We start from the raw sequence: 13911 nt of genomic DNA, 5'->3' as shown, positions 1-13911 counted from the left end.
ATATATATTCATTTCCAATCAAAATTTAAAACACATTTTCTTCCAGATTCAATATGAATTCTCTCTCTTATGAGGTGGATTACCTAAGCACACCTCGGATCTGACAAATTTTAGAACCTTTTGTGATCCACGGGTCAAAAAGTTTGCCCACCCCAGTTCAATATTGCTCCTCTAATGTTTCGTTGGAGGTTTTAGCTAGCGGGATAGCGTGTAAACAGAGCTCTCAACAACAGGAAGGATAAGAGGGGGCGGGGTTACTCTGCGCCAACGGTCCCGCCCACATCTCAGATTAATTTTTAGGGAAAGTAAAAGTGGAATATGACATAGATTTTAGATTTTGGCTAAGAAAACAGCACAATCATAATGACGAAAACCAAATAATGTATAAAGTGAGACTGGTGTTCATGTATTGTACCAGGTGCAATTTAAGTCTCAACAATTTGTTTTGAAATCCCTTTGTGTGAACATAATTCCCCATTTGAGTTGTTTTATTTTCCACCTGCAGCTTTTTTTATATGATTTATATCTAGGTTTCCATCTTTGTAGATCATATATGTTATAGAGGTGAAACTGTTTGTGCTACAGATTTTTTTATGACTTGTTTTGCTTCCGCAGATCATTTTCAGTTTGGTTTTTGCTGATTTGGTTTCACAGAGATTTCTGTGTCATATGCCCTTCCTGACACTATTTTTGTGGGGACCGGCACAGGAAGATCCAGTTTTGGCCCCTGGCAACATACTTGAAGGGTCTTGCATAGTCAGGACCCACAGTGGAATAAAATCTTCGCTCCTCCAGAGAAATGAACTTTGGTTTGCTCACCCAACCAGCAAAAAGTATGTCTAAGTGGTCTAATTTCCAAATCCTGAAGCTTTTCATGAGTTTTCAACGCAGTTATCACTTTGAAACCCCTTTTAGAGGTTCCAGCAAACTTTACCTTGACCAAATCTCTCGACGCTTGACACTTCCAAACAAAAGAAGATGGACGATGTTGGTCTTTGCTTTTACTTTCAAGAGCGAGGAGGCTCACTCGCTTCCTTTTGATGAAAGGCTATGACTGTTTGATTACTCACCAGGATGTTCCTAAAAAGCGTTTTAAGCCTGTTTGACGTACCATAGAAAAACCACATTTTTGTGAGTAATCAGATAGATTGAGACAGAAAACCTCGGTTTTAATTTTTTTGCACAATATTTGTTTATTATTATGTACAAACTGACGTGAGACTCTAACTTCCTGTTATTTTTAAAACCTCAAAACAATAGTCGTCTTTCACACGGATAGCATCTCACTCTGTGAAAAAGTCACTTCCTTTCCCTACTTTTTTTGCTCAAGAGCAGATACAAAAAATTGTAAAACCTTCAAGCGCTAGACATCAATATCAGGGGAATTTTATGTCTATTAATCATATTAGCCATTATCTGATAAAGCATGTAGAAGGTTTTTTTTTGGTGCTGTTTTCCTTTAGTAAAGCTAAAATGAAAAAAAAGTGCCACACCTAAATCCAAAATAAAGTTTAATCTAAAATCAAATAAATCAACTACCTTTGGCGTTTGCACAAATATGAGGTCAAAATGGTCAAACGCCTGACAGCTCAACAAAAGGTGTGGACGTATGCAAGTGTCAGTCAAGTGTGTCGGGCCTGGCAGCTACAGCACATGCCTGTACGTATTTATTCTGCAGACGCTGAATACAGCTCAAAAGTGGAGCTCACTTTTGTAAAAACAACAAAAAAACTATCTACACTTCCGTGTCATTTTTTGTGCACACTATTGCAGTCAAAGAAGTGCGGCAGAGAAGCATCGAGGAGAAATTTAGGATTAATTCTGGAACAAACAAATGATTCAGTAAATGATCTTGTGGGTTTGAAGGCAAAAGCGGTTTGTTGGCACAAAACTACAATACACTGAACTCTCCTGTACAGTCTTGTCTGGGGCCACAAATTTACTCTCAAATATGCGCCGACATGATCCATGTCTGGAGGATTTGTGATCTCCTTTGCTGTATTTGTTTTATGAAACTGCAGCTGAAGATTTACATGCATGAAGGAGTAAAAATCTGTGAGGGGTGTTGCAAGCCATGAAATCCCTCTGTGTGTTTGCCACACCTGACTGATGACAATATGTAGGATTCATTGAGACAAATTGGGTGTTTTTTCTTGTGCAGATTGACCACTTAAGTGCACTTCTACCCCAGGACAAATTCATCAACCGATCTGCAATCGGAGTGACTTGAGAAGACACGCATAAAGGAATGAAAGGAGGGCAGAAAGAGATCTTTCGCCTTGTCGAATCTCCTGCTCGAGCACAAACACCGTGGCCTCCTTGAGCAAACACCCAGAATTCATCCAGAGAGGCCAAGCGAGCATGAAGAGGGGTGGACTCTTTTGCAGGTGTGTGCGTCAGAAAGGTTAAAACTCTCGACATTAGAATAACAGGTGAAGGTCATGTTTGGGTAAGGTTAGCAGAGGCCTTTAAGAGGCCACCCTGACTATTTCCAGGAACGCCCCTCCCTTCAGAATGAGGCAACATCATAAATAAATCACCTTTGTTGTAGGATTTGTGGAAGTTAAACTTTATTGTAAGACCTCTTTTCTTTATTATGATTCATCTGTTACAGTTCATCTCGCCCTGCTCAAATTTACAGAGGACTCTTACCGTTGGTACAAACACAGCTATAAATTTTGGTCCCATTCTCATGGCTGCACTGTAACTGTTGTGTGACGGTGTAAAGTGTTTATCTTCATATTAGAGGTGTAAGAAAATATCGATTCAGGATACATATCATGACACGATACGTATTGCGATACGACTCTTGCCAATACACACCCCTTCTAAATATGTTCAAGCATCTACATTCTAATTCAATTTTAAAGCTGTGGCTGTACAGTTGTTCATTTACATAAACAATTGTAACGTTTTTTACTGAATTGTGGTATGCAACTGGCAACTTGTTACGAGGAAATGCAAAAATCAAGGAATTCAGTATTAAAATGGGAGGTGGATCAGGTCATGTGACACAGGGACTGGCCAGGTCTAATACTGACCAAGTCTAAAGCAAGTCATTATGGATAATTATTCATAGTAAGACAAAAATACCGGGAATGAAAAAGCTTGATGTCTTTTTAAACGGAAAAAGACAGTGAATGTGAAATAAGAAGACACAAAAATGTACTTCTGCTATAGTTGCTTTGAATGGGCCACTTCCCATTGGATTAAATGAACAACAAGCCCTAGTGGTTACTATATGTACTGCATCTGGTCACAGTTATCTTTTGTTTTTTCAAATGTTCTTCAATCAGGAAGTAAAAATGATAGCTGCATTGTTTCAACATTCAGAAATGACTTTATTTGATTAAAAACAATAACAAACATCTGTACTTTTTATTTGCTTAGAAAATTTCAGTCCCTTTTCTGTTTTTCTGCTTTTGCTGAACTAAATTCCATTTTTGTTGTGAATTTATGTCAGAAGCAAAAGGATATAAAATGATCATAAAATCAACTTTTTTCTTGTGATTTCACATTTTTAAAGACAGAACAAATAAAAAAAGAACTAAGTCCCATTATTCAGCCTTTGCCTCTCATCCATCTGTTCCGTCATGTTTTTACGGCCCTCATTACACATAGCAGGGGCATGCTGCAAACGGCATTTCACAACTCCAGCAGTGAAAGAGCTGGGAGTGGATGACATGAAGGATGACAAGAAAGAGAGTGAGTGAAAGAGCTGAAGAAAGGAGGACTATAGCAGAATGGCGAAATAGCCATTTTTCAAGATTGTTTTTACCACCCAGATAAGACCTTCTGCTGTTTGCAGCTTAGCCCATCCTGTATTAAGAGTTCTGCTAAACACACCCTCACACCCACACACAGCAGTCACACAGACCTGCGCGCGCACATGCTGTGTGGCAACTGTGACCCCAATTTACACAAATGAAATGAGTAAGAAAAGTTAGCAGCACCTTTTCGCTCATTGGATTCAATAAAAACCAGCAGTATTTTACCAACCCACACACGAGTCCACACAAAGGTGCTTTCAGGGTTAGACAGGATGCTAGTGCAGTCCATAAAACGGCAGTGCAATAGCTGATAAGGATCAGCCCTCCCTCCTAGAAGCTGTTAAAGCGAAGACAGCAGGTTAGACAGTCCACAGAGCTTTATGAGTTTAAACTTCCCCCAGGAAATATCTGTCTACATCACATAGGTGAAAAAACCTGTTGACTATACAGAAACGTGGTTTTAACATTGTGTTTTTGCTGTAAAATTCATGCATAATTTGGTTATTTTACTGAAGTATATGCACATACGTGAGAGGGGGAAGGCATTTTTAATGTTGTTTTCTCATAATCTTGATAATTCTGCTTTAAAAAAAAAGTAATGAAAATCTGAGCAGTTTTAGAAGGATGTGCTGCTTAGAAATATCTCAAATTTGGGGGGATCTGAATAAAGAAAGAGACTGAATAATGTTGTTTTAAAGGCCATACCATGAAGATTTTACTTTTTGAGGTTTTAGGTGTTCATTCCACACTATGAAGAACCTCAAAGCAGTATTTTGATCCATTCATGCATTTAAGAGTAAAAACCTGCGCTTTCAGCCCCTCCCATACCCACGAAAACGAGTTGGTCCTATGGTGCTGACATCAGCATGTTGTGAGCCAGCCCCTCCACGAGGAATCTGTGCTGCAAGCTCCGCCCCCAGACTACAACAAACACACACCCACTTTCTCTGCGGAGAATACCGCATATATTAAGTGAGACAATTTCTTTAAGTGTTGAAAATGTGTGGGGTTTTTTTTGGCTGCGAGAAGTTTTAGGTGTTTGTTTAAACTTTCAAAAGAAGAGCCAACACACCAGAAGTAGATTTTTATCTTCGGGAGTTTGCAACAGACCCGCCAGCAACTCTTTGTCTGTGACCGCCACTTCACAGATGACAGTTTGATAATCCATGAAAGTGGATTGGCCAAGAGACTAAATCTCAGAGCCGGCAAGATTCCTACAGTCAAACCTGATGAAGAGATCAGACCCGTAAGTAAATCATGCAGTAAATCGTAAGCATAGAATGCACGAGGAGGAGGCTCAATGACGATCTATGGGAAGGCTCAAGGATGACGTTATGAAATAGGCGGGGCCGACAAGGAGCGAAAGGCGGAGCCTCAGGGATTGAGTTATTTTACTTCCGGATATTAAAACACTCCACAAAAAATGACTCATATTTTATAAATAATTAGCTTTTCAGTGTTCTGAAGGTAATGTATGATCATATATATTGATATAGTTTACTCTGAAAGGCTTAAGAAAGTCATAGTATGGCCCCTTTAATGGATTTTCTGCTTGTTTTTGCAACAACAGAAAAAAAAGGTTGCTAATATTTCCAGAGCCTCCCCTCCTTTGATCATTTTGACAGCTGCTAATCACACACCAGCACAGCTTCTGCATCTGCAATGGCTAAACATACAGTATGTATCTTCTCTTTATCATTCTAATACCAACTGAAGGATGTCAGCTCCTATTCGAGCCTGCCATTATCTTTTTACAGGCTCTCTCCCGGTCTGAGGTGCAGCACAGACAGCGTATCTGTCGACAGCCACCGAAGACGTGGCCGGCATCGCACAGCTGCATTCTTGGCTGTAGATAACAAACATAAAGAAGCATGGACACTTCAGAGCGGCTCCGCTCGCCTGAGAAGGGTGGAGCCCGCGGAGGACAGACAGCCTGCAGACTATCGGTCTCCGGGAGTCAGGGGAACTCCGGGCTGCACGTGTTTTTGAGATGCAGAGAGCAGGACACAGCAGTGGAGTACACTATTCGCCTTTTAACATGATGTGCAGGAGGGCAAAATGTTGTGCAAATACCCCTCAGGGCTGCACAGCAGTGCACTGGTTATCAGTTTGCTTGTTCACCCCATGCCTCTCTGTGCTTTTGCATCCAGATTTGTGCAGTTTGGAATCACTGGCCATTCACCGCTGGACTGTTTATCTGTCTTGTCAGTTTATCTGTCCAAGAGCTGCAGGCTACAGTGACTCTGGAAAGCTAGAGAATAGAAAATAAATGGAGAGATGAAAAATGATAGTGCTGATTAGAATCAGGTTAAGTAGAAAATAAATACCAAGATGTGTTAGCTCATGTTTAAAGACAAAAACACGGCACTTAATGCCCCATTAATACTATTTTTTTTCTTTTTTTGTGGAGGAGAGGCAAGATGGAACAGATGTTGGCTGCAGTTTGCCTCTAAAACTGTACAACTTTAACAAGCAGGTTGAAGCAAACAAAAATGTTAATTTATCATAAGAATCAGTCACCTCCGCGTCTTGTCGGCGTTCATTCATTCGGCCCCTCTGCACGCCCTCGGCTTCTGTTTTCACCTTTGTGTCTTGCACAAACATCTGTGGTTTAAAAGCACCTCCGCTTTACATCATAGCAACCGCAGTACAGTACATTCAGGTCCGCATGTTCCAATAGCTTATTAGTCGATTATTCACAGGCTTCTAACTTGCAAATTGAAGGTTAGGCCATCTTCAGCATGCCCCGCTAGATGACAGGGCAAATATGTCTCTGCAGTTTTATAGCCCCACTTTCAAGTTACCATCTAACAATCGCTGGAGGCTGTGAATCAAAGCCTCGCTGGCTCCCCAGAATAAACAAGCTAATGACCATAATGCAGCTCAGAGTGAGGCATTTGTCACAGAGGTACGAGCCGCGTGAGGCGTGTGTGTTCTGAGTGCACATACCAGGAGGTGTGTGCAGAGGAAACACTAACTCTGTGTGGGCTGTTGTTCATGCAGGTTACTCATTGATCCAGACTACTTGAGGGAGTGGTGAGCAAGGCTGTGTGAGCAGAGTTCAGCTCTGAAGAGATGCATGAGTGAACAGATATTGCCTCCCTAAAAAAAGGTAAAAATTCCCCAGAAAAGTCATGCACTGTTCTGTTTTTTTAACTCTTTGGTTTTTCAACTAGGACACAAAAGTCTGTTGTCCTCTGAGGAAGTCGCCCTCTCCACGCTTGTTTCAACAACCCCTGCGCCTTTCACATCGACATGTCAGTGAGCACGCATGCTTTGTTATTAGACGGTTCCCCGAGTGGAAGCTCTGACAAAGAATGTGACAGCTCCACACACGTCGCACGTCAGAGAGAGATTACACACACACACTGGGGAGGAGGAGGAGGAGGAGGAGGGGAAGCATGACCGAACATGTGCTTGGCTCCAATGGAAAACCGTCAGACGCTCCGCCGCACAAAAGGCCCCAGAAAGAGGAGCCTGGAAAGCCGGCATTCTGTGGGTCTGGACTGGGTTGGAGCTTGTGAAGGAGACAATGGGGGAAGGAGGAGGGCTTTGGCGCTCCGAGGAAGATGTGGGTGACAGTAGGAGAAGAAAACGAAAGTAACAACATGATGGGGGAGTTACACAAACAGATACATATCTTACATTTTGTGCATCCAGACTTCAGGAGATCAACTTCTAGTCTTATTAATACACTCATAAAATGTAAATTTGCTTAATGTGGAGAATCAGAAAGCTCTGCTGAAGCTTAAGCACCTTTTTGGTATGTTTTTCTTTTAAAAACAACCCACAAAAATGCTCAAAAGCACAACTATTTTGAAAAAACTGAGAGGTCATTGACTGCTGTGGCTTCGTTGGGGTCAGTGACTGCGGTGGCGGTCAATCTGAGCTACAAGGGTCACTTTAGAATCACCAAACAAAATGAATCAAATTTTTATTTCACCAACATTCTTATGCTGAACCACACAAATCTGACAAGTGATGAAGAGGAGACTGTCAGATCAATTAAAGAGGTTTATCAAAAACGAAAAGCTCAACTTTTAAAACAGTTACCCTTTAAGTCCAGTGTTTATGTTCTTTAATTGCCTGTAACTTTTCAATCGTTAAAACGATCAACTTAATTCTAATAGATTTTGAAGGAGAAAAGCGGCTTTTCTCCTTCAAAATCTATTAGAATGAAGTTGATCGTGTGTACGGTTAAAAAGTTGCAGTATGTTCAACATTTTGTTTTATCGTCTAAAGCAGCTGATTTTATCCTTCTCAAACTATTAAAGTGACTATTTTAGATTTCTAATGTTATAAGGATTCATAGATCTGAGCATGTATGTGTTTTTGTCTTTGAGATCACTTTTTTGGCACATCTAAAATCCCTAATCATCAGAAGGGGTGGAGCTGTCATAAAGCTGTCATTCTAAATGTAAATGTATTTTCCACCTCATGTGCCAAAAACTTTTGTTTTAAATATATGCATCTTTTCTTGATTTTTTGTTTTTTTTCTTTTCAGACAAACTTGAAAGAAATGAGCTCAGCTGTCTGTCAAAATGTCACAGTGTGTGTGACAGTTCCTGAGCAGCCAGAAAGATCAAGAAATATATGCTTCAAAAACCACACCCACGGATCCGTGCGTGGGCCTTTGTGCAAATGGGAAATTACAATAGTGACATCTCAGGAAGTTGCTTAAGTTATAGTATATATATACAAAAAATAAAAGAGATGAAAGAGTTTTAGTGGAGCTGTTACGCACGCTCCGCTCTGCCCACGCAGTGAAGCTTACCTGGGTATGAAGACTTTCTCATGACTGCAGCCTCTCTTAGTTGAAGTTAAGTTAAGAAATAAAGTGGAAACAAACGGAAAACCAAGTCAATCTGCTCCGGTTTCTTCAACAGAGTCTTTGGATCCGTAACTTTTCTGGAGTGTCCGTCTATGCGCGTCTTCCTTTCTGTCCAAATCAACCTCAAACCTCACCTGTTGCCACTCAGCACACTCTCATTTCTTCCCCAAATGTTTATTTCCAGCGCGATTTTCCGAGGGAGTCGGGCTGGGAAGTGGATACAGTCACACCTGCGCTCCTGACGCACGCCCAAATCCAGGAGCGGGAGTGGTTTACAGTAACTGCGAGGGGGCTCGCGCCTATCAAAGCTCAAAGGTGAAATGACAGCGATGATTTCTGAATAATGTAGTAAAGCAGGCACACTGTCATCCCCACTGTTCTCTAATAAAAGAGTCACGCGCTGGCGTGGAATACCTCATCACACTGTGCCATCTCGCACATATAGACACTTGTGCACAGTGTTGACAAACAGAACATTAGTTTACACTAGTGTGAGTCCTTAGAGATTTAGTTTGTTTTTGCACAAGAAACCTTCTTACCTAAATGCCAAACTCATCCATCCACTTTCTATACTTTGAGCCTGGAAGAGAGAAGACTCAAATCCAGATTTTGCTACATGGACCTCTCCAGGAGCAACACTTCCACGTCTTCTCATTTAAAAAAAAAAAATCTTGAGTTTTTTAAGATGGATGTACCCCACCTAGTAGCTGGGATAAGCTCCAGCATTTCCATAAATCTAAAGGAGATCAGACAGGTTTAGAAAATAGATGGATCCTGGATGGATTGATTTTGATATAAGGTTGGACATTAAAGATTTATTGAGACCAGGATTTGGGTTATAAGCATCATTAAGACAAAGATTAAGAAATGATAAATTCAAGCTTCTTTAGGTATTAGCAATAGCCCCTCAGCAAAGAGAACGGCTGTTTCAGGATGTATTCAGACTGGAAAAGTCTGCTGGTCCAAACCAAGTTCACTTAATATGGTACGGATTGTGTCCTGAAGCTTACTCTTGGTCTGTATTCAGACTGCATTTCAACCAGACTTTTCTCTTTCAACCTAAAGCCTTTAAACAAAAGCATGTGACTAAAGATCTCCTCAGTCATTGGCCAGGAATTATGGAGGCAAAGTTACGAGAAACAGAAATTATGGAAGTTCCGTACCTCTACTCACACTTAGGCAAAAAAAGTATTTGGTCAACTACTAATTGTACAAGTTCTCCCACTTAAAAAGATGAAAGAGGCCTGTAATTTTCATCATAGATAAACCTCAACTCTGAGAGAAAAAACGAGAAAAAAAATCTGAAAAATGCCTGATTTTAAAATTATTTATTTGTAAATTATGGCGTAAAATAAGTACACCAAAAGCTAATTTCAATACGTTGTTATATACCATTTATTGGCAATGACAGCAGTCAAACATTTTCTGTAAGTCTTCAGTTTTCACAAACTGTTGCTGGTATTTTGGCCCATTCCTCCATGCAGATCTCCTCTGGAGCAGAGATGTTTTCGGGCTGTCGCTGAGCATCACAAACTTTCAACGCCCTCTAAAGATTTAGACTGAGGTTTATTTTCTTGAAAACTGATGAACTTTGGTAGAATTTTTCAGACATGGTTTCATTGGTCATAAACCTCAGGCCAAAGTTTAGTACAGTTTGTCTTCTGACACAGTGGCTTCGTGCTCCGGATGTCTTAAACTTCAGGTGGATCACAAAGGAAGTGGTGTGAGAAATGAAGTCAAGCTTTAGCCCCTTCCTGTCAAATATCTTCCCAACAACAAGTTGCTCTTTGGTTCACAATCATCTCCAGTTTTTTCCTGATTCAGTCTGTTATGCTCATTTATATTAGTTTAAGATTTTTTCCCTATTGTGCAAATTTTAAATTCAGCAGCCATAAGACTTCCTGCCAACGGCCTCACCAAAACCATGAGCCAACCAGCATCAAAGCCTCCTAACGTTATGATGCTTCAAAACCAAAACCTTTGTGGCAAAAATGTCAGAGCACTTCTTTGTTAGATATTACAGAACTGATCCAAATTACTTACCACTATTGTAAAGCTTTGCAACAATATGTGCTGTTGCTTGGATGAAACATTTGTGGTTTTTCGAATATTGTCTTCCTCGTATAAAGTGTGTCACACTGTTAAAAAAACATTTTTAGACCTTGAATAGAATTTGATTCTAATTTTAAACATTTTTCTAAACAAATATTTCTGGAATAGTGTCTTTTTGATGCTACTTTATTCCCACCTGCTAAAAAATTACATTTTCAAACCCTTCATATGCATTTCTAAAAGGTTTAAGGCGCCAATTTCCTTTTAACAAACAATTTACAAATGTTTTAGTCAATCTTATAAAAGAGGTGAAAGATTAGAAATAGAAAATCTGCAGGGATTTCTGAAAGACCGTTGTTCAAATCCACCAAAAAGATAAATAAAAAGGAGGAACCGTGTTGTATTTATGCTGAAAAATAAAGCGTATCATTTACTGCAAAAGGTCATTTTAGGCACAAGAATAAATGTCTGTAAAATTTACGGTAAAAAATTCCAACATAATTAAAAATTTATGATAAAAAAAACAAAAAAGCTGTGTTTTTAACATGTGTATAATACTTAAAATAATTATTTTTTTAATACAAAAAAATAATTTTAAATAATTTTAATTTTTTTTTTTTATAATTTTTTTTTTAATTGATCTCACCTGGTTAAATTAAAAAAAAAAAGACATAGATGTTGTAAAATACACAAGTCAGGATAAGTTGATTTGTTATTTAAAAACAATGCAATTGAATGCCACCAACAGCATAAAAATTTCAAAAATATGTTTTTGTCTGTGAAGAAAAAAGTAAAACTGCACATTTTTTGAGTTGCGACTAAAAAAAAAATGCCACTTGAACAAACAGAAGCCCTCGGTCTCGTGGAACAAACAGAACCTACAAACCGAGCATTGCCTAAGGCTATAACCACATCCTGTTTGAACTAAGACACTGCTAAGAGCTTGGACTAAAAAACAATACAGAAGACACGTTTACCTACATTTCAAACATTAAATGTCTTCATTGAAGAAAAAAAAAAGGACAGATGGAACTTTTTTTGAAACTTGCCTCTTTGGATTCGAACCAAACACCTGTCTACACTTCCAAACGCAGCCACTGATAGCCACAAGTTTCTGCTGATAACATGAGTGCCAAAAATCCCAAGTGTTTGACATATTTTGTGGGAAAAGCATGAGGAGTGAATAATAAGACTGCATGTCAAATTCCACTTTTAAACTTTAATCAAAGTTTTTGACAATCTGCATTTAATAGGTGTTTTCTGTGGAGTAGTTCAAGAGGGTTCAGCTGGAAGCCCTTTTTGTTCATTTGCTGACAGACTTTGGAGTTTCTTAGTAATAATTAAAAAAATGGGGTTTGGCTCATAACCTACTTAGCAACACAAAAGGGTGTTCAAGTGGAAACTCAGAACTACAAAAAAAAACAAAGCAACACCTTCAGTGTAGACGACCTCCTGACTGTCAGTTCACTGGAGTTCCTGGAAGAGAGGTCACTGGTTTCCATTTCACTGTGACGCCGGCTTCAGAAATGCGCCTCACATGCTTGGCTAGACTTTTCACAAGTCGCTTCACTGCACGAACTCAAAAACAAACATCGACCGGCCCGCTTGCGTTGCTGTATACCGTGACATTTCCTCCAAAACCCCAAAGACAGACATGGTTGGTGCATCTCGGCGCTGTTTGCACAAGAGTCACAGCTTGTGACCACACACACTGGGTTTCGCTTGCATCCCCTCCATATGCATGCTGCACTGTTTTTTGTTTTGTTTTTTTGGTCAAGAAGCCCGTGTCGAATTATTATGTCTTTCAGCACTTAGCCTCCGTGATTTACAGTGTTTGAAGATCCACTGTTTGCAGAAGCCAACACGTGCTGACTTGACCTGAACCTCTTACTGAAGATTGTGTTGATTTTCCCATGAAACCTAAAATCAACTTGTTTGGAAAGCTTAATAATGTTGGATTCAACCTAAAAACAGCTGATTCGATTGGTTTGTTTTTTGTTAAAGAAGCATCAGCCAGAAAATAAGAAATAAACTGTCATGAACACGGTCATGTAACGTCTGTTTATTGATGTGAAAATCAAAATTCACACTAACAAACTACACAGAACAAACGATTTGGTTAATTCTGAATATTTATCTGTTGGTTTTAAAGATCTAAAGATTTCTGACATGAATGCAGTTTAATAATTATTTTTGCATAAACACAATTTTAACTGATGGAATAAAAACACCAAAAAAATCTGCCTGATTGTAAAATGTATGTTAAATTAAAAAGAAAAGTATTTTAATGTGGTTATTATTGAATTTATTGTTAAAGATTTTGTATCTCACCATTAAAAGTAAAAAGCAAACTCTAAAGCATTGCTGCTTCTATTGACAGAAATATGTGAGCTTATAAAAGTAACATATAAGTACAAAATATGTACAAAACTTGTGTAAGATGTAAAAAAAAAATGGATGAAATTAAAAAAATATAGCTGTGTAAAGCCAAACAAAACCAGATTTTTTTAACTCTCACTCTGGTCATCTTTTTATTCACTTTAAAACTTTTCCCCGGTAGTGTTTTTTAGGTATGATTATGCAATTTTTAGCCAAAAAAAAAACAAATTGTAGTTTTCTTGGACATAGTTTCAGCAGAGCAGAAGGAGTTCATTAGAAATTTGTGTCTCAGCAGAACTGTTGGTGTGGTGTCAGCCTTCTCCCACTTCCCATCATCCTTCTCACTCCTGCTAGCTTACAGCCCCTCGGAACCCCAACGTAAAGTTAGCGATGCAACAAAAGAAAAAAAAATGAAAGGTAAAAATATAATCAATATAAATAAAGTTTAGCCTGAATCCCAAATGGGAGTTCATACAAACATACCCTCTGAGTTAGAAGATTAATAAACCCTTTTGTAACAGTAAAATCTGCCAAACACAAGAGGCCTTCAGCTCTCATCTGTTGGACAGGACAAGCTGAAAATGGGAAAAATTAGAATTTTAAGCAAAGTTTTCTATAAAGTGACCTCTATCATGAGAAAAATACCATAAAAACATGTTAAAAACACCAGAAGCCCTATTTCCATCTGAGTGGTTCTTCAAGGATACAACTCTTGAGGGGTACGTTGTAAAGAAGAGGCATTTAAGTTGTAATTTGATTAAAATGTAATTTATTTATTATTTGCATTTTTACAGACCTTTACTTTTTTTCTGTGTGAATAAAGACTATACATATGGAGGAGTTTTACAAAGTTTCAGGGACTTTCTTGAATCTCAAGAT

General features: G+C 38.9%; 1 protein-coding gene across 1 annotated transcript in view; it reads right to left on the bottom strand.

The window, feature by feature from the left end:
- LOC112146351 (septin-9) overlaps positions 1–8822 on the bottom strand; it is a 68847-nt gene extending 60025 nt beyond the window's left edge. The window contains exon 1 of the mRNA XM_024272133.2: positions 8545–8822. Within this exon, the coding sequence (XP_024127901.1) occupies positions 8545–8566 (22 nt within the window). The 5' untranslated portion in view covers positions 8567–8822. The remainder of the gene's footprint in view (positions 1–8544) is intronic.
- Between the last annotated feature and the right edge of the window lie 5089 nt (positions 8823–13911).

Source organism: Oryzias melastigma, linkage group LG8 (genome assembly GCF_002922805.2).
Source record: "Oryzias melastigma strain HK-1 linkage group LG8, ASM292280v2, whole genome shotgun sequence".
NCBI lineage: Eukaryota > Metazoa > Chordata > Actinopteri > Beloniformes > Adrianichthyidae > Oryzias > Oryzias melastigma.
Note: the sequence above shows the minus strand (reverse complement) of the source record. Positions and strands in the feature narration are given on the sequence as shown.